General features: G+C 37.5%; 3 protein-coding genes and 1 pseudogene across 5 annotated transcripts; 2 read left to right on the plus strand and 2 right to left on the minus strand.

Moving 5' to 3' along the window:
* The first annotated feature begins 361 nt into the window (after positions 1 to 361).
* LOC103329836 (uncharacterized) lies at positions 362 to 4,157 on the plus strand. The gene is made up of 2 exons (XM_089050845.1): positions 362 to 3,931; positions 4,012 to 4,157. Exon 1 carries the CDS (start codon positions 552 to 554, stop codon positions 1,128 to 1,130), a length of 579 nt encoding a protein of 192 aa, XP_088906971.1. The 5' UTR covers positions 362 to 551; the 3' UTR covers positions 1,131 to 3,931; positions 4,012 to 4,157.
* Positions 4,158 to 4,760: 603 nt separating this feature from the next.
* Positions 4,761 to 8,738, plus strand: LOC103330171 (uncharacterized; annotated as a pseudogene). The gene is made up of 15 exons (XR_016126123.1): positions 4,761 to 4,832; positions 4,922 to 4,994; positions 5,407 to 5,465; positions 5,592 to 5,657; positions 5,816 to 5,858; positions 6,393 to 6,438; positions 6,629 to 6,722; positions 6,813 to 6,865; positions 6,973 to 7,058; positions 7,155 to 7,262; positions 7,334 to 7,426; positions 7,801 to 7,867; positions 7,972 to 8,038; positions 8,151 to 8,204; positions 8,429 to 8,738. The product of XR_016126123.1 is annotated as an uncharacterized LOC103330171 (transcript).
* A 2,408-nt stretch (positions 8,739 to 11,146) lies between these two features.
* DRM2 (domains rearranged methyltransferase 2) lies at positions 11,147 to 16,618 on the minus strand. Of its 2 annotated transcripts, XM_008232357.2 has the most exons (11): positions 16,143 to 16,618; positions 14,965 to 15,032; positions 14,674 to 14,717; positions 14,143 to 14,280; positions 13,929 to 14,028; positions 13,788 to 13,834; positions 13,424 to 13,540; positions 13,102 to 13,201; positions 12,847 to 12,938; positions 12,023 to 12,745; positions 11,147 to 11,737 (listed from the first exon to the last, which is right to left on the minus strand). In XM_008232357.2, exons 3-11 carry the CDS (start codon positions 14,674 to 14,676, stop codon positions 11,303 to 11,305), a joined length of 1,755 nt encoding a protein of 584 aa, XP_008230579.1. In that variant the 5' UTR covers positions 14,677 to 14,717; positions 14,965 to 15,032; positions 16,143 to 16,618; the 3' UTR covers positions 11,147 to 11,302. The 2 variants fall into 2 exon arrangements, with proteins under 2 accessions (XP_008230579.1, XP_088906115.1); XM_089049989.1 differs by lacking the exons at positions 14,674 to 14,717; positions 14,965 to 15,032; positions 16,143 to 16,618 and having other exon boundaries at positions 14,143 to 14,286.
* A 1,119-nt stretch (positions 16,619 to 17,737) lies between these two features.
* SK13 (shaggy-like kinase 13) lies at positions 17,738 to 21,508 on the minus strand. The gene is made up of 13 exons (XM_008232358.2): positions 21,255 to 21,508; positions 20,980 to 21,164; positions 20,764 to 20,856; positions 20,152 to 20,211; positions 19,749 to 20,021; positions 19,515 to 19,589; positions 19,369 to 19,425; positions 18,976 to 19,116; positions 18,818 to 18,868; positions 18,597 to 18,692; positions 18,426 to 18,509; positions 18,124 to 18,226; positions 17,738 to 18,038 (listed from the first exon to the last, which is right to left on the minus strand). The coding sequence occupies exons 2-13, from the start codon at positions 21,091 to 21,093 to the stop codon at positions 17,956 to 17,958; spliced, it is 1,230 nt and encodes a 409-aa protein (XP_008230580.1). The 5' UTR covers positions 21,094 to 21,164; positions 21,255 to 21,508; the 3' UTR covers positions 17,738 to 17,955.
* Positions 21,509 to 24,444: the final 2,936 nt, after the last annotated feature.

The following is a 24,444-nucleotide window of genomic DNA, read 5'->3' on the forward strand; positions in this document are numbered from 1 at the left end:
ATGACCCTAAATTTTTAAGATTTGAAAACAATTTTTAAGTTTCATACCAAACAAGTTTTTTAATCTTAAAAATAGATTTAAAAACTCCTTGTTTTTAAGAAAAATCAAAGTTTTTGAGTTCCCTATTTGAATAGGATACCAAACGCCCCCCTTAGTTTTCCAAATTTTATTAAAAACCATGTAATCTAATATGTGAACATGCTATAATCTTAAAAATTAGGTATGGGTATTCTGATTAACTTGTTGGGTGTATTGTAAATAGAATTTCCCAAAACCTTTGGGCCAAGCCCGGTTCAAGGCCCAATAAATGGATTTGGGCCCATCATCAATTTTTGTCTGAAGTTCACAGACCTTGGTGGAGGGCAACTCAAGCCTTCGTCCCCGTATAGAGTTTATGCCTGCAGGCGGTCACTCAAACTCGCGCCATACCAGTCACTCTCTTCTAAGCTTCAGAAGCCATGAAAGCACCAAGCTTATGCTAATCTAATCAGGACCACAATGCTCAGATAACTTCCCCAATTGCCTGAAATCACACCCCCAACCCCAGAAAAATGAGATATTTACGGTTCATTTCCCCACATTTTTCGCGTATTCCCAAAACCCTAAACCCCCAAAGCCCTCCTCTATCCTCTCTCCAATCAAAGCCCCAGATTAGTTCTCATTTCGTGTGCAATTACACTACCGCTGCACACGAGCAACGGCCACCTCCGTCCGAGACGGTATCGGCGATCGCGGATGAGATATCGGGCCTGACTTTGCTCGAAGTCTCGGACCTCACGGAGGTTTTGAGGGAGAAATTGGGCATAAAGGAGATGCCGGTGATGGCGATGATGATGCCGGGGATGGGATTTGGCGGCTTGAAAGGCGCCGGCAAAGGTGGTCCGGCGGCGGCTAAAGGCGAGGAGAAGGTGGAGAAGACGGCTTTTGATGTAAAGCTCGATTCTTTTGATGCTGCAGCAAAGATCAAAGTGATTAAGGAGGTGAGGACGTTTACGAGTTTGGGGCTGAAGGAGGCCAAGGACCTGGTGGAGAAGGCGCCTACGCTGTTGAAGAAGGGGGTTACGAAGGAGGAGGCGAATTCGATTGTTGCGAAGATGAAGGAAGTTGGTGCCAAAGTTACTATGGAGTGAGGTAATTTGGGCAATTTTTTGCTTATACGTTTTGTGAATTTGAATTTTGATTGTGTGGTGTGGGTTGTAGTGTGTGTAGCTTAGTGAATGAGTCTGGCAACAGAAGCTAGCTCTAATTGTTTTTTGGGGTTTGTTAACTCAGAAAGTTTTCTAGTAATCTGGTTTATAAATCCCTGTTTTGGTCAATATGATTAACAAAGATGTTGGGAATGGGGCACAAAGCACATTAATGAAAACTCCGAGCTAGTCTTAGGCATTTTGTTACTCATATGTTAAGGTCACTGAAACTTCCGAGCTCCTATATAGGCACTATGAGTTTAGAGTCATGTCCTGTTGCCCTGCATGCCCAAGAAGCCATTGCAGCACAACAAGGCATGCCTATACTACTACAGGAACTAGGACTAGGTTGGTTCTGTGGAAACTATGTACCTCCTCATCACTTCATTCCATTTCAAGAACCTTGTTCTCCACATGTCCTGCAAGCCCAAGAAGCCATTGTGCTATGTTCATACTATGGAATTCACAACTCTGTCCCTCATCGTCATCTCCTACCATTCCCAAGCTTCCAACCCTCAATTCAATTTCAAGAACCTGCAGCCTCATATGCCCTGCAAGCCCAAGAAGCCATTTATGCAGCACAAGGCATGCCTCAACTACCACAACAACTAGAACTAGGATCTTGCCATGGAATTGGAACCTATGTGCCTCGTGATTTCCCACCAATCCCGAGCCTCCAACGCTCAATTCAATTTCAAGAACATGCAGCTCCATGAGCCCAACAATCCCAACAAGCCGTTGCAACACAAGAACAGCCAAAACTAGAATTAGGTTCATGCCATGGATTTTGCAAGTATGTCCCTCCTGATCTTCCACCAGTCCCAAGCATCCAACACTTGATTCAAATATGCAGCAAGCCTTTTGAGAGACACTTAACAAAATCTGATGCGATGTTCTCATTAGAGGTGAAGAATGTGACGCAGAAGAACACGTCTTCCCATTGATGAATGGTAATGAAGATTCTACACGAGGCATTTGGGTCACAACGTATGACATTGCTGGCAATGAGCACAGTATGCTGTTCAAGACCACAAAAATTTGCAAAAATCATAAGCTTTATTGGCGATATTTTGTTCGACATCATGGCCTAAAGTTCAAAGATGATGTTACCCTGTGGGCGTTCAGGAATGCCCAAACTGAAAAGCTCTGTTTTGTGATCACTTCGAGAAGGCTGCCAGAGTGCAAGACATTGTTCAAGAACAGGACAAAGTTGAGCTCACTGCAGCATGAAAATGGTCTACAAAGTCGATGACATTTCTCTAGGTTGGATCAGGTTATAATTTGCGGTGTAGACATGGATCAAGGTCAAGTTGTAAAAATGTTCTTGGCAGCATATCTTTGGTTTGGAGAAACATGCAAAGTAGATATCATAAACTTCAACTCTGTGAACCTATTATCAAAATGCTAGGTCTACAAGCGTTGGTTTGTAAAATTAATGAAGTAACTGAAAGGATTGATTGTTAAAAAAATGAAACAAAGCTTCCGCAAATACATTATTCTAACTCAAAGAAAGATAAGCAAAGCAGTTCTACTAAAGATTGCTTTGCATCATGAAGATCTCCAGTAGTCTTCAATGAGACCATGTCAATCTTGGCACCTGAACGTTGAACTTCTACATCCTTCTCTCCCCCTGGAAAGTCACCAAAAAATATAAACCATCAGATATTCAAGTTGCATAACTGCATTGAACAAGAAAGAAAATGTGGTAACGGTGCAATGCTAACGAGTGCCATCAAAGGTGATTGCCAGAAAACATTGACAATGATGAGGCTACTTAGGTGATACTCAAGGTCAACCGCAAAACTGATGCATATACAACCACGCACGCATTTATGTGTGCTGCAGCGGGACAATCAATATCATTCTACACTACAATAGAATTATAAATAGTATAGCTTACCAATTGAATCGGGGCAATATAAAAAACTCGCAGCACCAGCTTACCAATTGAGCGAGCTTAAATTCGGTCGACGATCCTTCTTGGTCAATTACGCAATTCCTTTTTCTTAAATTTTGGTAAATAAAGGGAACGGGTTTGGGGATAGCAACGTGTCGACATTCTGGTGACCCTTATGCGTATATAAGTAAACGCCACACTCAGACCCAGAAAAAATAAGGGAGTTTCACTAAAACACCCAAAATGGGAGTTGAAATTATAAAAAAACCCAAGCACTATTGAAACATATAAACACACCCAAAACCCATCATTACACACACTCAAAACCCATTTATAAACACACCCAAAAAGTTAACTTTGTGGTTGATTTTGGGTGTGTTTCTATGTTTAAATAGTGCTTGGGTTTTTTTATAAATACATGTATAGGATTGAGTTTATTTATAAATTTGTAAAAAAATAAAATTACACGCCATTTCTGATAATCAGTCAATCATGGACTCACCAAAATTCGCCTTTGCCTTACTCATGTTCGCCATCGCCCTCCCTTTTCTCATAATCTACACCCCCGCCCATGCCTGACAGCCCCATCGTCCAGACCTCGGCCGGCCTAGCACTAAAATGCCGAAGAAGCACCGAAAAACAAAAACGAAATACCAAAAAGGATAAAAATAACTCAATGTCAGCGGCATGGGCGATGGTTTGTTTTTCGGCTCTTCTTCGGCATTTTAGTGCTAGGCCGGCGATGGGGCTCTCAATACCCATCTGTATTGACTTTACTGGTCTGCGTTCTCAATATTCTCGTTCTAATGGTCTCCTTATGGGGTTCTTACTTACTCGACATTCATAGGTATGTAGCAAATCTTGTACTGTTTTTATTTTTATTTTTAAAGAATTAATTATTAATTTAATCTACGTTTCTTGTTCTAGGCCGCGGATGATGAGGGTGTTTGTTGAAGTTGCAGCAGAAGCGAACCTTTTTCAATTAAAACCATGTGTATTAGTTGTTAGTTCATCAAAGCCACTGTACTTTGCTTTCACCGATCATTAATACACAACCAGAATTTTCTTTCTTACATTCTGTCTTCGTTCCCATTTCCCATGCAGTTTTTTTTTCTTTGAAAATTTCAATTTGGGCGCTGTAATTTTTGCCAGATCTTGTTCTAGTTGAATTTCTAGCATGATGAAACATCTTATCATGGTTTGGAATTTGGGCCTCTCTGATGCTTCCCGGAGTGAACTTATTTATTTCAAACTTGTATGTAAAATTCCAGCCCTTATATCTGGAGAGTTAAGCTGATTAAAATCTAATGGCTCTCTACAAATATCCCAAGTCTGGTTGCAACCTGGGCAGGTTGGTTGGCTGGACATTAGGATACATGTAGTGGACTGTGGATTACCTTAGAAAGCAGTCTGTACGGGCTTAGAAAAGGAGTACTAAGTTGAAGTGGAAATGATAGTATGATTCAGATAATTTGATCCTTGAATTTAATACTGAATCCTTGACTTAGGAGAAATATCCAAGATGCTTGCTTCTTATTCTGTTGCCTTGCTGTTTCCCCTTTTTTATTGTTGATTTGTTATTTTCTATCTTGCATTGCTTCTTCTCAACATTTAGGGAGTGTTGCTTCCAAAGGGGTTCACTGAATTAAAAGTCTGAGAGAAATATATGCATCAGTATGGCCGCATCAATTCAGGATGTTTGTAGAAAAAATCCTGATAGAAGTGTGGACCTCATCTTGTCTGTTTCGGTATGGTTTCTCTGGAAGGTTTTTTTTCTTTCTTTGTTTTCTCTATACATTCAGTTTTAAGGTGTCTTCTTTTTGCTTTGAATCAACAGTCTTGCATTGAGAACAAAGATCCTGTAATTCAAGCTCTTGGTTTTCAAAGTCTTTGTGAAGCTGACTTAATTGGTAATCCTGTTGTCTATTAACTTATTTGGGATCCTTATGGTGGAAGACTGGGTCAGATATCATAACCTGTAATTCCATTTAACTGAGCATGATCTTTTTGGCTATAATCAATTTGGCTTTGTTTTTTTGCAATTAATGAGTGGAAACTATTTTTTGCTGGAAAAGTAAGAAAATGGTAGGAGGGGGTGTAAGGAAAGGAGGAGATGACCAATTTTCCCTTTTTAAGATTTGCACCAACTAAACGCACGATTGGGTTTAAGGGTCATAATTTAAAGTTCAGAGGCTAGTATGAGATATGACCTAAAGTTTAGGGCCTCTAGTGAAATTTACCCATTTAAAACTATTTTTTCTTTTTCAAATGAGTTACTGTACAGTGTAGTGAGAGTAAATTCTATTCACATCTCCTCTTCAGATTTTTATACAGCCTGGGATGTCATTGCCAAGCATGTTCTGGATTATCGTGAAGACACAGTTCTTGCTCATAGGTAGGCCTGCCTAAGTATGAAGTGCTAGTTTACATTGTGTGGGCCTGCTTGACTATAGCATAAAGCATCTTGTCTGTTTCGGTATGGTATCTCTATTTCTGAATGTATATAGGGGTTTTATAATGGCGACCTGGCGAAATGTGAGGACGGTTATGATAAATTGGGATGAACAGCTCAGGTTGTTTTATGCTGGAAAACTTCCACCCTCTAGAACCCTTATTTCTTTCTCCTGGAAGTTTTCATATATATATATATATATATATATATTTTAAATATTTGGCAATCACTGTCATTCCACTTCTCTCATAATTCTTTTTTTATCTTCTTTAAATTCAGGTAAACATCATATGTGGAAGTTGTTTAAATGGCCAATGCACAGGTTTGTGTACCTTTCACTTCTAGGTTATATGTGCAGTCACCATTTATAATAGGAATTGATATGCCCCCTTTTGAACTCTGTCTTTGGTTGAATGGACAGCAGATAATATAAGAAAATTCTATGGAGACCATTAACAAATTGGAACCATTGCGATTAAAGTGGCCACTTGTTAGTAAGGTGGTGAGAATAATAAGTTTAGGTGGATAGGGAGAAGGCGATGAGTTTCAGGAATAAGATTTAAGATATGACTAGGTCACTAGAAGAATTTTTGCAAACTGTTTCATCAAGAAAGATAGAGCACTAGAGAGGGAGAGGAAGAGAGAAAGCGGAAAGAGGGAACTACAAGTAACTCTGATATTTCATACCTAATTAAAACACTGATAGAAGGTCTCATTGCTTCATCCTGTTTTCTATCAAAAACTACTTACAATTTTTTTCCTCCTCAAGTTACATCTCTACCATTAATATTGTACTGCCTCTGACTCTGTCATTTTCAGTAATCTAAGACTGATTCTTACTATTGTTTGTTTTCAGGTGGACTTGGATGCATCTGCAATGTCACTTATGAGTCGAGTTGCAGGTCTTTTGAATAGTACCTTGATTTCCACTTTATGTTGCATTATAATGAAATGTGGTGTTAAATCTCTGTTAATTGAGTCAATCATTGCATGCTGGTGTTGGGATAACAGAAATGTTTCAATATAGGAGCCTTCATTTATTATGAGACACTCATGTTTCCCTGATTCTGTTGCAATTCCTAAATGTTTCAGAGTTTTTCTCGAACTAGCTATTCCATGCGAGAAACCAGGTCCACGAGTATTTAAGGGCTTCACTGTAGGTTTCCATCCACGGTCATGGGAACTTGTAAGAATTGTTTTATTCTCCCTGATGTACATTAATTTTCCCAGGCAAAAGTAAATTATTTTCTGAAGGAACCATTTTATGAACTTGCAGGTTTATGATGGCATGACTCAATTGGGCTATGAAAAGTCTCACCATGAGTTTAGGCATAGGAATTATTATGAGTTGTTTTGCTTCATTTAACATCCCTTCCCCCTAACCCAAAAAAGAAAATGTAGTATCCATCAATCTAAATAAAGTTTGCATTTTGCAGCTTTGGGACTGAGCAGACACATGTAACGCTTTATATGACTGCAATTGCTTCCCTTTCCACTTTGGTGCAAAGACCTATTATTAAGGTACTCGAATTCCTTATACTTTGATGCATGGGAAACCATTTATCATTGAATAAGTTGGTCCAAGTATGTATCCTTTGTTTAATAAAATATATGCAAATCTTACCAGAAAATGGTCTGGAGGTTAAGGTATCAGGATCGGGAGCAACTGGGAGCCCACCTACAACTTTGTCACCCACAATGTTAAATGTTGATTGGAGATGTAAGGGTATCCTTTGCTGCAGTGGGCTTTGATATCCCTTACAATAAAGTCTCTTAGTTTCTTTTTGTAATTTTCAGATGAAACGGCTCGTGATACTCCATATGAAGTTAATATCACTATCCCAGTAGAGGGTTACGAGCCCATCCAGTTTTTTCTTGCCAAACTGTGTGGTAGGCTCATACTGCCGTCACTGATAACTACTGCCTTCCCTCTCAATCCTTACTCTTCTGAAAATCCCTGTTTCATATTATGGAGAGACATAACCAATCTTAATAGAACAAGTTCTGAAGATGCAATGTAGTATTCATGTTAAAGCTATCCTTCTTGCACTAGAACTAGCTGGTGAAACATGATTGGACTGTGTTCACTGTCTACCAATTAGGAATGAGTCCCTCAATAATGTCATCACTCTCAGAAATTATTACATTCAAGTTAAATGGCCAATAAGGGAAAGTGGAGACAAGGGGTAAATTTGTTGGAATTGAAAACACTAATGGTTTGAAATAATATCAACTGAAAGAGCTTGGTTCGTTCAATTTTTCAGAAAACAGGCAGAACCAAAATGGAGACAGTGCACGAGGATGGGCTATATTTGGGGTGTTATCCTGCATGTAAGGCAGTTCCTACTGAAAATTATAGTATTGATAAATTGTAGGAATTATGTATTATGTATTTTATCTGAAGTTTGATTTTTCAATGAACTGTCTTGGATCAGATTCACTGTCTCATCGACCCTGTTTTGCTATGGAGGATTTATTTACAAGACTCAAGTTGAAAGGAAGGTAGGCCCTTTTCTATGGCTTCAAAGTCTTGGATGGTTTACGAATTTGCAGCTTTTCATCATGGTCTCAATTTGTATGTCCTCAATTATATATTCTATTTGATCACATGCAGCGTGGGATTGATGCATTGCCGGGAATGACAATTCTATCCGCTTGTTTAGAAACTGTAAGTATACATCACTAACACAAATATTCCTTCTATTCCTTTGGCCCATTTTCCATGAGGCTCAAATTCTTTGGGACAAATAAACCCTGGAAGATGCTTTAGTTTTAAATTGAAAAGAAACCTTGCAAAGCAAGGGAACTGAGTTATGAAGCAAATGGGAATACTATTTGCCACGTCCTCTGTAGACTTTCTAATGGTGTTGAATGTGGGGGGTACAAAAATAGGTGAGTGACGGAGGGCACAGCTACACCCGACAAGAAGACCTTAATACTACTTTTGCCAGTGAAGCCCCTTGGGAACGCTCTTCTGCTTCTAATCAAGGAACATCAAGGCCGAACGAAAGAAAATACGGTGCAATTTGAACGTTACGAACCGGTGAGCCGCAGCTAACTTGTATTAGTACATGAAATGTGAGGGTTTTGAAGTTATACAACCTGTCTGTCTTTTGACGAGACCAAATTTCATAGCATGTAATTTTGGATGTTGTAATCTCAAGTTATCAACTGAAATCAATATAGATCTCTTGCTCATTAATTTGTCATCTGCGACTTGGAAAGCCATTAGCAAAGTTGCTAAGGATATGCCAGCTATGATGGCATATGCTCTTTTCTTTGAGGCCTGTAAGATGTCACTTGCAAATTTACAGATGAGGAATCAGATCCTTAAAGGAGTTGTACTCCAACCCCGCCTATAATAATATCTTTTATCATATTTGGATCTTCCAGATTAACCTAATATTCCCGTTATCATACTTGATTATAATTTAACTTTTCTATATGCCTCCACACGCGTTTAACAGACAACGACAATTTATTTACTAATATTGCAGATCCTGAAGTCAAAAAGCTACAAAATAAAGGAATCAATGTCAATTCATGGATAGTAGGGGAAAGAAAAAGAACAAGAAAGAAGACAGGAGATGAATATTAGGTGTAAAGAAATGGTATAGGGCAGTCGCCTATCCAAGTGGACAACTCTCAGTTGTTGATGCGTGGGGGGCTCATGAGCTTGCATCATTAAAATCCATACAATGAACATCTAGACGGCCATTAAAATTCAATGTGAACGTTAGGGGAAAGGGGAAAAAGTGCCCAAGTATGAAGGGTTCAACCCTAAATTTGTGGCTTGCTCTAAGATACCTTTACAGACATTGACAGTATCAGAAGCTTTGAGTCATCTAGTTTGGGTGACTATATACTCTGTCAAACATAGTAGTTGAGTCTGCTCCTACTCTCTCTTTATTGTCATCACAAAACAACTAACAAAATGTTGACCTGCTTTTGTCCCACATGGAATCAATAGTCAATTGCAATGCTGTAATCCAATGACACGTGGGATGGTGAAATGTTTGCTTAACATATTTGACAAGAATTACCCAACAATATTTGGGAATCATTTTGAAAGTTACACAAGGTTGTTTTTATAATTAATTTTATTTATACAAGCGATATTAGGAGAGGGGAGAATCAAACCTAGGATTGCATGTGCAGGGGTAAATGTTCTTAACCACTTGAGCTTGTTTTAACTTAAAGAAAGAGTGTTAGAAGAACCCTAATGTAGAACTCTAGCCAAAGTTCAAATTTTCTTATTAATCTTCAATACATGGAAAATTACATTAATGGACCTTCCAAATGCTTGCTAATATGTTATTCTAATTGGAATTTTCTGAGACCAAGATCTAAATGAAGGTGGGATGTTGTTGTAATCAATTAATGTAAAATGCTTAAATGATGATCTAAAGGCCCACTGTACTGATATTTTTTCTATCTCAAGGATACTTGGATTATAAGCCAAAAAGTTTTGTTCTTCTTTAATCAGCTGATTGAGCTTAGATCTTGTATTAACATGATGATTAGTCACCCCAAAGCATGAAAGCTTTGTACCAACTCCAACCTTCTCTTCTGATCCTGTCTATTGATGTAGCTACCGATAGTAAGTTACCGACTCCAGCTTCTCTGTACCTCACTCTTCAAAGTTGTGTACAGTCTCCTCTATAAATACTCCCTAAGCCATCCCAACATTCATCAAAGCAAGTCTTGGGGAGAGCTTTATTTTCATTTGACAATTTCAAGTCTTCTTCTTCTCTAGTGGTCTTACTAGACTTGAACTAAGAGTACCCCAAAAAAAAAATTATGGCTCAGTCTTTGAGCTTCCTTCTAGCTCTTTCTCTTCTTGCCTTTGTCCCACTTTGTTTCTGTGATAGAACTCTTGGTGGGTATCTCTACCCACAGTTTTATGACCACTCTTGCCCTAGAGCAACAGAGATTGTAAAGTCTGTTGTTGCCAAGGCTGTTGCAAGAGAAGCTCGCATGGCTGCCTCTTTGCTTAGGTTGCATTTCCATGACTGCTTTGTACGGGTATCTGATTATAAAAATCAGCCGATTTGCTTCTAGTTAAATATTTGTATCAGATCATATGAATTACGAGTTTGTTTTGGATCAAACTCATCATCAATTTGCATTAGATTTTACAATCTTTCTAGACGAGAAAACAAAAAGGACTGGATATAGAGCATATGCTCAAAAGGACGGCTTTACTAGAAAGTAGAAAATAAAAGACATCGTTTTTGTATTTTGCTTTGCAAGTGTATATAAGTCGGTCCTGACTGAAGCTTTGATCAACAGAAAATACGAATTTTGACTTTTCTTTTTGCTGTATAAAACCCCCCTTACCGACCAATATGAAAATGGAAAAGTATTCTTTTTCTCAAGCGGTAGGGTCTAATTTACGAAAGGGGAACCCAACTTTTTTTTTTTGGTCAACGTGAAATTCATTAGATAAGGAAATTCTGGTAGATAGCCCAATGACATAGGATCACAAACACAATCCCATAACAAAAGGCCCAACTTGGCTGCAATAACCCACTCGTTCTCTCTCCATCTTTTCTAGACAAGAGAGGGAGATGGGGCAGAAACCAGGCAAATAAGACTTGAGACTTGAGAGAGCATCAATTTTAAGACAATTTGAAGTTAAAGCCAGTTCATAACAACTACCAGAACCAAATATCCAAACTTCGGAAAAAATAAAATGCAAGATCTTTTCTTGCTTGTCGAGGTTTCAATGCCGTAAAGTTACTTAAGCAGATGATTTACATGGAATCAATTGTTCTTTGACATTATACACTTGACCAAGTCTAGTATACGGAAGTAGTCATAGAAGAGCGAAGATTCTTTACCCTCGAGTCCATCTCGATGATGCCTGTTGCTGCCTGCAAGATTGTTACATGGACTCCCACCAACTACAAGATCAAAACCACCAAATAAATTCATATAATGCTCCAGGCTGTCCCCATTCAGCTGCTGTACATCCTCAAGGTCATACAAATTCCCTCTCTGGTTTGTTTGCTCCCACCAACTCCTCACAACACTTCTGTTCACTGCAGATTTCTCTACCGACACAACATTCTTCAGAGGGATACCAAGCCGGTGAAGAGCTATTTCTGCCCCGCCAATCCCAGAGAAAAGAGAGAGGAGGTTTATGCCATTAGGAAACATCTCTCTCAAAACTGACAGATGGTATGCCACGGTATCAACCTGGAATAAGTTGAACTTCTAATCAAAATGCATATAATATCTGACAAACAGAAAATTCTAACTTGAAACTCTACTAGGGAAACTATGCAAGGGGGAAAAAACAAACAAACAACCAGCCATTTACATTAACTATTTCATGATTCTGTGCACAAAAAACAAACGGCAAAGACATAAACTTTTTCAAATTTTCAGGATTTACCAGCAAATATGAATCACTGCATCATATATTAAAAATGAATATTAAATAGATCTAAATTCCAATGAAACAAAGACAGAATTCACTACCTGGAATGAATTCCCGAGTGATTTGTATCTGTCAGTCCTGCTTATTCCCCTTGTGTGGTTCTTTGGGAATCCCAAAAGCATTTCCACTTCATCAGGCTCAAGTGGGGCGACCTTGTTTCTTCCTACCCACACCAGATTCCACTTCCGGCATTCATCAAGAACATACTTTTGGACTCCCAGTGGTGGTTCACCATCATAATCCTCAATAGCCTTCCTGATCCTCTCTGTTAATTTTGCACTGGCAATGCAAGTTTGCAAGCAGTTCAGCTTTGTCCGTGTGTCCCATGAAGGCCACCATTTCCTTGTCAAGGGAAATGCCTCATGTATGGTGTTTGGAGGAAGTGGAATAAGAGGAAATCTATTATCAAGAGGAAGATTGTGAACATAACCTCTTTTCCTCGCGGCCGCACAAAAGTACTTGGAGTCAACAAACTCCGGTTGCACGTCATACAGGAAGCGGGATATAGTGGTCCAAACCCCTTTAGGAGCAAGTGCCACATTCTCATAGTAGAAATATGGTGGCCCTCTGGCTCCCTCTGGAAGATTCCTCTGTGTTTTCAAACATGGTTCAGATGGGATACCAAACCCAACCATTGGATTTGGGAGATGAACTGTCTCATCATCTTCACCTGTGGTCTGGTTCCCAAGTCGCATCTGCCTTTTCTTTTTCAGCATCTCGTACTCAAGAAGTTTCCTCTTCTTGTATGCATGATTTGGTCTAGGCTGCAAAAGTAGAACCACCAATCACAATCTACTGAACATGGCATGAATAGAAAAAACTGATTTTGTTGAAAACTCAAGAGTATTAATTCTATACTACTAACCTTCTCTTCAAGAGGAAAATTGACATCTTCTGCCCTTGCCGTCTGAGCAGCAAATATGAAATCAGTCAACTCAACAACCGTGGAGTCAAGACCTGTGGTGTTTGAAAGAGGAAAAGTGGGGCTGAGGAAGGAGATACTGGTAATCACAAACTATTAGAATTGAATAAGAGACTCAGAAAGGATGGCAATGGCATAATCAACTGACTCAACTAGCAGAATCATCCAAAAAGAATCAAAGCAAAAGTAAAGTTATACCACATCTTTCTATTGCTATTGAAGCCTCCTCTACCGTGTACCCCATATTGACCAAGGACAATATCTTTTTCTCTTTCTCAGATGTAGGATTTATGATTTCCTGCAAAATAGTTAAATTAAAATGTCATTGTCATGAACCCACTATCCCTTGTACGTTCACGTATTAGATTATAAAATAGCGTGGACACAAATTTTAATGATATTGCAGAAAAAAAAATATGATATAATATATTTGTTGCTTGGAGGATTGGGGAAAAACGAAATATAAACCTTAGCAAAAATAAAAGGAAAATGTATAATCAGAAAAGCTCACAATAACTACCTCATTATCAGAAAAGCTATCCATATCGGAGAAATCATCCAGAAAACTCCCTTCATTATCAGAAGAACAGTGATTACAATCAACTTGTTGCTGTTCTTGAGGAGAACTTTCAAGAGCCTGCGAAAATATAGCAAGAAAACAGACAAGTGTGAACTCTTCTCCTTCTTTTTTCCTTTTTAAGTCCGGAAGAATTTATGTTCTTAAAGTTTGGGAACATGAGACCCAGGATACCTGTGACCCATTCACCTTGCAACAAAAATTTAAAATATGCGCTTTGTGTTACCAAGCTCAAACCTAAAATTATCTATATCTCCAAGAATAAGTATCCAAAGCAGCATTGGCAAACGAAGAAATGTTGACTCACCGAATATGTGAGGAGGGTTTCCAGAATTGAATCCGTGTTCTCCTCTCCTGGATATTCCATAAAAGCGATGTTATATAGTGTTATAATTGAAACAGTCCAGGGGAAAACTCGTGCTGAAATGACATGATACAGTGCTCTTACCATGTTCCTGAATTGCTTTGGCAACCATTTTTCCAGAAAATCCCATCCCAACAAAATGATCAACAACTTTTGAATTGGAAGGACCTGGAGATGAGCTTGACTATAGGAAGAAAAAGGAATTCCATGTTAATTATGTAATATATATTAAATACCCCATCAAGATATTCATCAGGTATATATTATATTTCAGAAAAACTGATGCAAAAACGTTTACCTCCCCACAGCCCACAACAGCTTCTCCACCAGGAACTGTCAGACTTGAAGAAGAAGATAAAGTGAAGTTATCAATTTCCAGCTCATCTTCTGTATTCCAGTCAATATCATTCCCATCTTCGCCAGAAGTATTTCCATCCTGCATAAAGTTTATATAAACACATGTGAACAACAAAAAGAAGTAAACTGGACTGAAAAATACTAGACAGAACGATTTTAGTCAACTGAGGGTTCACTCATGCATTACAACTGCAGTAAACTAACAATACAACTATCAAATACAGCCAAACAACCCAGACTGTAAACAATTATACAAAAACCCAATAAATAGCTGCCTAAATTCCACATTCAGCAAGAAAGATCAATCTTTAAATTCGGAAGAAAACAGACCACACAACAGCAGGTGTTTACAAATTGTGTGCAATAACCAAAAAGGTCTGCAAACCGCAATAATTTAATAAATTCAAAATGAAGAGTGACTAAAAATTAACAAGGGACTAATGAATACAGAACTTAGTTAGAAAACTAGTACCATTTCTCTTCAAGCTATGTCTGGCCCACACAGAGGTTTGCAAGCTGTCCAAGTAATACACAGAAGGAATAAGTGCCAAAAAAATGCAAAGTTTAATTAATTCCCTAACTCGCATAACAGGCCTTGTAATAGACAACTGGGATTACATACTCATACTATTATGTACCATAAAATATTACTTAAAAGATCAAGTAATGAAAGTTGTTGAGCCGTCTAAAGAATGACTCAACCAAGCCATTGGCTGTGGCATACAGATCTTTTTTATAGGGAGATTGATGATGCAGAGCTTACATGGTGGTTAAGCAATAGTAATCGTGTCCCAGATGAACCCAGCTGCGGAGCTATCCCAAGAACCGTTGCTGAAGAGATTCTCATTCATTAGTGCAATGTTAATGAAGGAAACAAGAAATAATAATATCACCATCAACAATAAAGTTACAATCATAAATTCTCATGATAATACCTAAATTGGAAAAACTGTAGGTAAAGACAAAGGAGCCCAAAATTGGTAGCGAATGAATTCAGGGGAGTTGCCCTGACTACCATCACAGGAAATCATTCTTAGCATCTTATGATTCAGGGCAGACACATAATACTTTTAAATGTAAAAGCTATGTTGTCATTGTATGTTATGGCTGAATCATTTTAAAACGTATGCATCATTTTTTATGTTATACTTGAATTCAATTTCACCATTGATGTATTTCTATTTCCTAAGATTCTAAATGATAATTTCCAAACTTGGTGAACAATTTCATGCTTAGGGAGTTTAAGTTTTACAAACAGTATAAAACCAATATTGAAATAGTAGTAACATACAGGACGTTATCAACTACTTCTCAACTGGAGTTGACTAGTACTTGACACGACCACGACACAACCCAGCAAGAAGCCGACAAAACTCAATTATCGCCATTATCACCAAAGGGGTTGCAAAGAATATAACATCCATGAGGCCACAAGTTAAAAAATCATTTAGCATTGCCAAAGAAATATTTGATTTTTCATCTATTCTTTAAACAATAAATGGCCAGACCTTGTAGATTTCAATATGGACCAAACTCCCCTTATCCCCTATTCTTCCTAATTTCAGGATTTGAAAGCCACAACAGTCTCCGCCATCTAATAACATCCACAAAACCCCCTCTTTCTTCAACATCAAGCAGACTAGGAAACAATCTCTACTCTCTATTAATGTAAAACGTAAACCCCCCATTTGTTTACTGAGACAATTGAGGAAAATGAGGAACAAAATCTTTAAAAAGTTCTCATCATGTCCTACTTTCTACGGCAACCAAACAGTGCATTACATTACATCAGTTGCATAAAGAAACTCTTAATCATTAACAGATTCATAAAATTAAATTTAAAAACCCTAATCAACAACAAACATGACGAGAAAGTAATAAGTTACAACTTATAACCGCGATTTGAAAAAAAAAAACTAGCCTTGCTCAAAGAAAATTTACCTCCGCAAGCTGAAAATGCAGAGGACCTCTGTGATCGTGAAGGCCTCCTTGTTAATATCGGAAATGCACTTCACCTCACCAAAAATTCGCCTTGTGGCTTTGTACGGTGAATATGAATAGAGCTCCGAGCCTCCGCCCGTTGAAAAGAGAAACGGAAAAAGGGGCGAGTAAATCTGCAAGGGAAACAAGAAGAGCTACTTGCAGAGAAAACCTAGAGAGAGATAGTTGTCGGTCTAGATAGAGACACTGGTTGCAGTCGAGAGTTGCGAGAACCAGCGCTGAGGAACTCGAGGGAGGAACATGGTGCCTGCCTGGTGCGTTTAGAAACGCACAACGACACGGGCGTGATGTGAAAAACGTTCAAATACTCGCTCGCTCAATCGGTTTAACTCCCGCTGTATATTTTATAATAAATTTGTGTTAAATTATATAAATTCATTACAGAAATTAGTTTTATATTCTCTCTCTTTCGTAACACTTTTCTTGAAGCTTCTTTGCGTTATTTATACGAGTGTGAATAGCGTTTCTCTTTATTTATTCAAATTTTATATATTAACTGGGAAAGCAAAAGCTGGGTCCAGTCAATGGGCCTCACCTTTTGCTGTGTGGTGGGATGAGCAAGTATGTTAATTTCATACTCTCAAGAGTATGAAATTAAGATTCTCATTTTCTTTACAGTGGAAAGTGACGTAAGCAAGTCAGAGCAATAATTATAAAGAGTTATCCCATCTCGTATCTCAACCACCTCACATGACATGTATAAGTGAGTACAAGCAAAAGACAAAAATATATTTTTTAAGTGAAACTCAAACATAGTGTCAATGACATTTGTCTATACTCCATATAATCAATTAGCATATAGAAAGCAAACTTTGTTCAGGTTAGTAAATAACGATATATATAATTTTTTGGTAAAATTCACAAAAGCAAATAATTGTTTATAAAGTTAATTTTCCAATTTTCCATATTTATGTGATTTTGTTGATACACTTTAAGGTTGATTATATAGTCCCGTGTCGGGTTCGTTTTGTATGATCTTTCTAATAGGGCATGACAATAAGGAAATGTGTGTTTGTTTGTTTTTAATGAAATTACTCTTTTGTTACTCATTAATTATCTTATCTTCCCTTTCAAACATTAGGACATAATAAAACCAGCCATCATGTTTAGCAGTGGTCACGGTGGTGGCCGCAGCCAGCTTGGAAACCAACCATACCGGCTGACTGACAAGAGAAGAGGGCCGGGCTACATGGGGAATTAAAAACTTTTGCATGTTCGAATGCTCAAGGGCAAAATGAGAATACAAATCTAACAAAAACAAAAGTGCGAGTGAGAGCCGAGTAATTTTCTTGGCTTCAGATAGAATCACGATATGCAAACAATTCAAGTATAATCTGTCTGGCATGAGCATGATCAAAATCACTCAGAACAGGTATTGTCTTCTAGTTACCAAATCTGCAGAATTTAGGCTACCAATGAATTCAAGCATATTGGCATTGCAGGCGGCAGTAACACATGGAAACTATACTTATATGCACTTGAACCAATTCTAAATCATGAGATGTCTCCATGGAAGCACATAAAAAGGGAGGGAGAGAGGTAGAGAGAGATTCTATTAAGTCTGATAAATCTTAGTACATACATGATCCAATCAACAGTCAGTCAGGAGTTTCGAGAGTGTAATGTGCCAGATTGAAAAACCAGAAAAAGAAGTGTTGGAACTGTTTCAAGGAAACAAACTAGGATGTCCCTAATTTTTTCGCTGGCATTACAATAACACAGTCTCGCTGCAATTTGCCTTGGTGTGCCTTATCTAGATACCTAGAAAGGCACATTGCTTTCGGGCATGCTCAGGTATCAGTCTGGACAGAAGCTCAAAAGTTGCTCCCTTCAGCTCTGCAGAAGCATCATCATTCCAAACGCATTATCAGCAGCATATATGCATGTACAGGGATATCAATCACAGAAATGAAAAGCAAACCTTGAGGCTTGAAGTTGAATAGAGGTGGCAAAGGGCGCCCATTAGGGAGACGAGCATTAGGATCACGGAGTTGATCAAAAAATGGGTGGACACAGGCCTCGAGCTGCCAAAATAAAGAAAATAAACAACTACATTCGATGATTTGCTATCTAATACAGGCATAAGAATTTCAAGTTCAACAGAATTAAAAGTTTAATACTCCAATGTCCCACTAATGTCCATCATAATGAAACTGGATTAAATAGAAGATCTGAAGAACTAAATCTCATCCTTGCCATTTTTGCATGAATAAAGATACTTACAGCAGTGCATCTTAGGCTTGGAGAATACTGAAGTAGTCTTGACACAAGATCTACTGCTTCTGGGGGCATGCGCTTGTGGAATATCTGCATGAAACGAAGATAATACGAATGAAAATGGCATGCAAAACCATCAGAGAAGAGCAATTGTCAGCAAGGAAGCTAGAAACTCACTTTGTGCCAAGGGTGAGCCTTGATTTGTGGGAATTTGAATTCTGTATAATTCGGGTTCATACATTTGATTTCCTCACGAGTTGGTGTTCCCAGTACCTAATTTTGGAGAAGAAATGCTAATTCAGTTCAAATTGCAGAAGCTGATTGATCAAAATTTCGAGTTGATCGAAAGATGGATATATACTTTCCACCATCCATGCAGAAGGTCACTAGAACATTACCTTAATAATCTCAACAAGCTGATCAACTCCACTTTCACCTGGGAACAGAGGCTACAACAAGGGTTGCCAAAACAGAGAGGAAAAAACAACAAAATGTGAATCCATTTCCTGCTAAAAAATTAAAGAATAAGTAGAACTTTTTATCCCGTATAGAAAACCTGTCCAAGAAGCAGTTCAGCAAGAACACAACCCACAGACCATATGTCAATGGCAGTAGTGTATTCAGTTGCCCCAAATATAAGCTCAGGTGCTCGATAATAACGAGAACAAATATATGATATATTTGGCTCGCCTTTGACCTGTCATGGATAATGATGAAAAAGTTCAGACAAAACAAGGAAGGCAGACCCAAACATACCATGCATGAAACTGAAAATGGGTCAAGACACTTGGCGTCATCTGCATGAGCATGAACAAGAACACAAGTGTAGTAATGCATTTAAAGTTGTACTGGTGAGTCTAGTTTTATGCATTCATCCATGCATTATATATTGCTCTATTGCCAATAAATGTTCTACTGTAAGAAATAAGACACTAGAAGAAGAGAATACCAGGACTTTTGCACTTCCAAAATCACACAGCTTAACCTGATGAGTATGGGGATTAACCTGAAACAACATATTGTAGTGGCAAAATCAAAATATGATTAAGTAAAAGAAAAGGGGAAAAAATAAGAAGGATATATTCAACTACAAACCAAGAGATTCTGTGGCTTAATGTCTCTGTGGCATACACCTATCCCTCCATGAATATATGCCAGAGCTCTACAAATCTGACAAGAATGAAAACCAAGCAAAATAAAGTTACCAAAAGAACTTGTACCTGAAAACCCTAAAAGTTCTGTCATAATCTTTTGCACAATAATATATTAGTCAATGTTGATGCTCTTTTTGGGAGGGTCAACTTAGAGAGTCCAAAGAACAACAAAAACCTGATAAGTATAGAGTTTGACATATATCAGAGGCATCCGCTGATTGGCTTTGCAATAGTGTTTTGACACACGATAAACAGTCTCAGGTACATATTCAAGCACAAGATTCAGATAGAGCTCATCCTTATCCGTTGTTGAAAAGAAACAATGTTTGAGTGACACGACATTAGGATGGTCAAGAAGACGCATTGTTTGCAACTCTCGGTTCTTGTATCTCTTGTCCTGCAAAACCTTCTTGATTGCAACAGTTTCTCCAGTTTCTAGGCATTTAGCCTGCAAAATAAGATAATTGAGGCTTCGAGTATGTGATATGTGATAGTCAAAAGAGTCCAGCCTTCCTATTATTAATGATTTTTTTCCTCTTCATAAATAGATAACTAAGAATCTGTAAGTCAGACATCACCTGAAATACAATACCAAATGAGCCTTGCCCAACAACACGCTCTGCCATGTAACTTATGGTCTGCACAACGAATCAGAGAGGATTTAATGCTAAGCGCTTCAACATGTCAGATAAGCGTTGAAGTTTAAGATACTGTAACTTATATCTAACTAATAGCACTATTAATGGATCAGGTTTCTAGCACAATGTAGTATCTTAACTTGCAATGACAAAAATATGGAAACATACTATTTGAGGTTAAACAAATTACAAAATACTGATTTGGGAGACCTTGTATCTCCTTTGGTTTTAAGTTATATTACTGCACGTTTGCCGAAACTTAGGTATGGCGTTTAGCCTTTTTCTAATCTAAGCGTTTTGTAGGTAATATCTAAATGGGTGTTCGTATTTATGTGCACATATTGTCTGTATATATATCACATTAGCATATGCTTTCCATATTAGTGATTCTATAATTTAATCCCCAATAAAAGCATAAAAACTTCATGGCACTTATCCAATTCTTTTCCTGAATAATTCATGTCACAACATATTTAATTTATCTATTCCTTCATCTCACATCTTAACCAGCAAGTAATTACAACTGTGATTATTAAACTGAGCAAAATGCACCTGTTTAGGCTGACCATTTCGACCCCCGATCGTAGTTACAATAATGTGGCCAGTTTCAGTTCCATTGCCATTCACCACAGCTGTTTCCATTTCCTAACAAAAATAAATAAAACAGTCAACAAAGAAATGAAATATAAATTGAAGTTCTTAAAAGTTATATAACTATAAATAACTAAATGCTGCGCAACAAGAAACAATTCAACTAAAGCAAAGCACCTTCTCATCTTTGATCTTCATTTCATTAATTTCCTCTGGGAGCTTATCAGCAAACTTTGTGTTGCCACTAGGATTTTCAGCAGCCGGAGCAGCTGCTGCACCAGCTGAAGCCATGTATCTTGTACTGTGTAGGAACAAACAGGTTCGAGTTTGCAATTTCTATGGGAGCTACGATGATTTATAACCTGAATTTTTTATAATTAAAAAAAAAAGAAAATATAAATCACAAAACTACACTACAACAACAACAACAACAGTACAAGTAAAGAGAAAACCTGTGAAGCTGCAAGTGCCTGGCATTCTACGTTTGCTAGCTAGCAGAGCTCGTCGTCGATCTGAACAACTTCAATACTAGGCTGGGGAGTTGAGCGAAAGAGAAACCCTAACGATTTTCTAGCAACAGAAAATATGACTAAAAAAAAAGTGAAAAGAGGGAGAGAGGGAGAAAGTCTTTTTACTCTCGGCAGTTTCAGAGACGTTTCTTACGAGTTTGACTAAGGGAGACCCCTTTGGATACTCTGTTTTTCTGATTCTGAATAAACAGAGCGGGACCCAACCTGTTTTATCAAATCTAGTTAAGAGTTCGTTGGTGTCCATGTTTGACACTGATTTTATACGTGGCACTGAGCTGGACCGTTTCAAGACTGACGCTACAAACGTTGGTTGGGTGTCTATATAGTTGACACATGAACATTGTTAAGTAGTTTCCGCATATCGTTGGTGGAGGAAATTTGATAGCAAATGCTTTGGCGAATTTGAAGAGACTCTTAGAAGATCCTCTTAGATTAGAGCTACAAATCTCATAACACATATTCATGTTAACATAAAAGTACATGTGCAGCTGATAATGTTCATACATATTCCTTTTCAAGCTACAAATCTATTAACGCATGATGTTATTCTTATCACATTTTGATACCGCAATATAGCCATATTTCATCATTCAATCAACGACTGATATTTATACCACATTCTACGAGAGCATCCCTACTACAAGTAATTGATCACCTAATCTCATCATATAATAAGCTAGATAAGACACTCTCAAAATGATGTGAACAAACTACACTAATTACTTTTAACAAATTTTGTATATTGGCACATAAATCTTTATTTTTCTTCTTTGAAACAAAAGATTTTGCCATTTAAACATGAAATTGGAACAATGCTTAAGTTCTTATAGTTAAGGTGCCATTGTTTGTGTCAAGTAGAAGAAAATGTGGTAAGACTTAATCGTATGTATCATAATCACACCTATAAATTGGTGCATTCAACAAGTGTTATACAGAGAAAAACTTTCATGTAATGAGATAACACTTTTTACTATCTCAGCCAATAACACAATGACACATAAGATACTCGTTACATATAAGTTTTTTTTTTGGGTCACAAAGAGCCTATGTTTGAGTTTTATATCTAATAGGGCCTCTTAGAGTGTAAGGTAACACTGACACACCTCATAGGTTCCTAAAACAAATTTTTAAAAATGAAAAGTCTGAGGTGGCTTATATGGGCCTTATATTAAAGAATGAGCTCATTAAGTCTTCATTGTCTTTCACGTCCATCGTCGTTGTCTACGGGCTCACCAACATGCCACAGCTTAGGAAAGCCTGCAAATCCCTGTCCAATTAGCCCAATCATGTTTTTTTTTTGGGAGCGGTTGTGATGTTTTTTTTACTTCTTCTTTTGAATACTAGCTAGTTACAATTTAAACTATAAGAGGATGGTGATTTCTCATACACAATTACATTTACTAAGATGTCATGAGATGCGAAAGTCTAGACCACTTTTCAATAGGCTAGACCCTTGTTGACGGTTGTGATTATTTTTAATCAGTGTAATTTGAGGCTATAAATTTATAATAATAAGGGTAGTAGGTTTCTAGATGTAAACATGGAGTTGTATCAAATGCTATTGGGCGATGAAGATTTCAGGTGAGATCAAGAACATAGAAAAAATAAGCAGCGAAGTAACCAAAAGTCAAAAGACATGCTATGCTTCTTCCAAATAGTTTTTCCAAACAAACTAGACTATTTTTTTATAATGACACTGTCCCTCTAGAATGGGCCAATAATTTTTCATTAAAAATAATAATAATAATACACAAAATTCAAAAAATTCACTGTTCAGCAGAAACATTGAATTTGTAACAAACAAGCAAATCAATTGTGACAGATTTGTCTCGTAAAAAACGGCTCATCCTGATGATAAATAAAATAATTTTAATGTCTAATTAAAATGCTACCAATACGGCGTGATGGGTGTAAATTTTGATATTGTTCACGCACGAGTAAGCTATCTCTAGAGAGAGTGATCCATATTTCAAACATTGCGTCTCCAACTAGCAAAGTTATTAATTTACTAATTGTTTATTTATTGCTGATCCAGTGATGACTTGGAGTTTAGAACCATAATTATCCAGCTCTGTCTTTTACTACGGGAGTAATTAGTAAAGCGATCGAATGATTATGAACAAATTAGACAATTTAATTATAAATCTGCATCTAATATCTAATACGTACATGATCATTAACAACAAACTTGGTTTACCCTATCCCAAACGCAATGGCATGATATCCGGAGTAACCGATTTAACGGTTTTCTGTTGTCATCTATGATTTATAAGACCAAGCATGCTGCAACCGTCACTTTCACTCGAAAATTTCAAGAATTTTTTGTTGCCCGTGTTTTAAGGTACAAGGCAACCCAAATATACGCCACTCAAATTAATATTTATTTTAATATTGCCGTATTTTTTGGTGTGAAAAAGTCGCTACAATTAAGTTATGTAACGTTGATTTGCTGCTAGATTCGAGCTCTTAGGGTTGTGATTGGGTGAGTACTATATTTGTGATTATCTTTTCTAACTTGTTGACATGGGATATATTGTAGCTCTGATTATCTTTAGTATCCTATTGAAATTTGTATTGGATCCTTGTTTACGTCAAAGAATATGAGTTCAAGTGATTGGTTGTCTTTATGACTATTGTAATCGAGTCTTTCAACTTTTATCAATGATATTTCAATTGTTTGACAAAAAAAATATTAGGAGAAAGATTAAACTAAGATCATTACGATTACGATCAAAAAATTGGCCATGTACTCTGCCGCTTCCATTGGCTTCCAAACAAATTTTAATGCATCACGTTGGCATCACGTCTGAGTGTGTTGGGAGCACATGATTTTGGGATTTGAAGTCTTAACCTTTTTTTTTTCTTCATAGAAGCTGAATAAGTCTAATTTATAAGATCATGTACTAGATATGCGTACGCATGATGTTGCATGACAGTTCGTTTGGAATTTGATTTGACATGTGCCATGCCAAATCGGTTTCCCAACTGATCCTGACCAGCTGTTTGATAAGATCCAGTTTTCTTTCTTTATTTCTTTGAATTTCTTACTTTATCCAGAGGAAGTCGTGGTGTGGTGATATGCAAATCTCGTTCAGGTCACTATTTGTTTATT

Source organism: Prunus mume, linkage group LG4 (assembly GCF_029339155.1).
Source record: "Prunus mume cultivar Tortuosa linkage group LG4, ASM2933915v1, whole genome shotgun sequence".
Classification (NCBI taxonomy): Eukaryota; Viridiplantae; Streptophyta; class Magnoliopsida; order Rosales; family Rosaceae; genus Prunus; species Prunus mume.

Bases quoted from the DNA above. Each gene is read 5' to 3' on its own strand.
- LOC103329836 (XM_089050845.1), top strand. From the start codon at position 552: ATGAGATATTTACGGTTCATTTCCCCACATTTTTCGCGTATTCCCAAA.
- DRM2 (XM_089049989.1), bottom strand. From the start codon at position 14,286: ATGCAGGATGGAAATACTTCTGGCGAAGATGGGAATGATATTGACTGG. The intron at 13,835-13,928 runs GTAAGAGCACTG...TGGAATATCCAG, and splicing joins CAAAGCAATTCAGGAACATG to GAGAGGAGAACACGGATTCA. The intron at 13,202-13,423 runs GTAGTTATTGTG...ACTATTTTGCAG, and splicing joins ATAGCTTTTCTGATAATGAG to GAAATCATAAATCCTACATC.
- SK13 (XM_008232358.2), bottom strand. From the start codon at position 21,093: ATGGCTTCAGCTGGTGCAGCAGCTGCTCCGGCTGCTGAAAATCCTAGT. The intron at 18,510-18,596 runs GTGAGTTTCTAG...CGTTTCATGCAG, and splicing joins AGGCTCACCCTTGGCACAAA to ATATTCCACAAGCGCATGCC. The intron at 18,227-18,425 runs GTAAGTATCTTT...TTATTTTGGCAG, and splicing joins CAAGCCTAAGATGCACTGCT to CTCGAGGCCTGTGTCCACCC.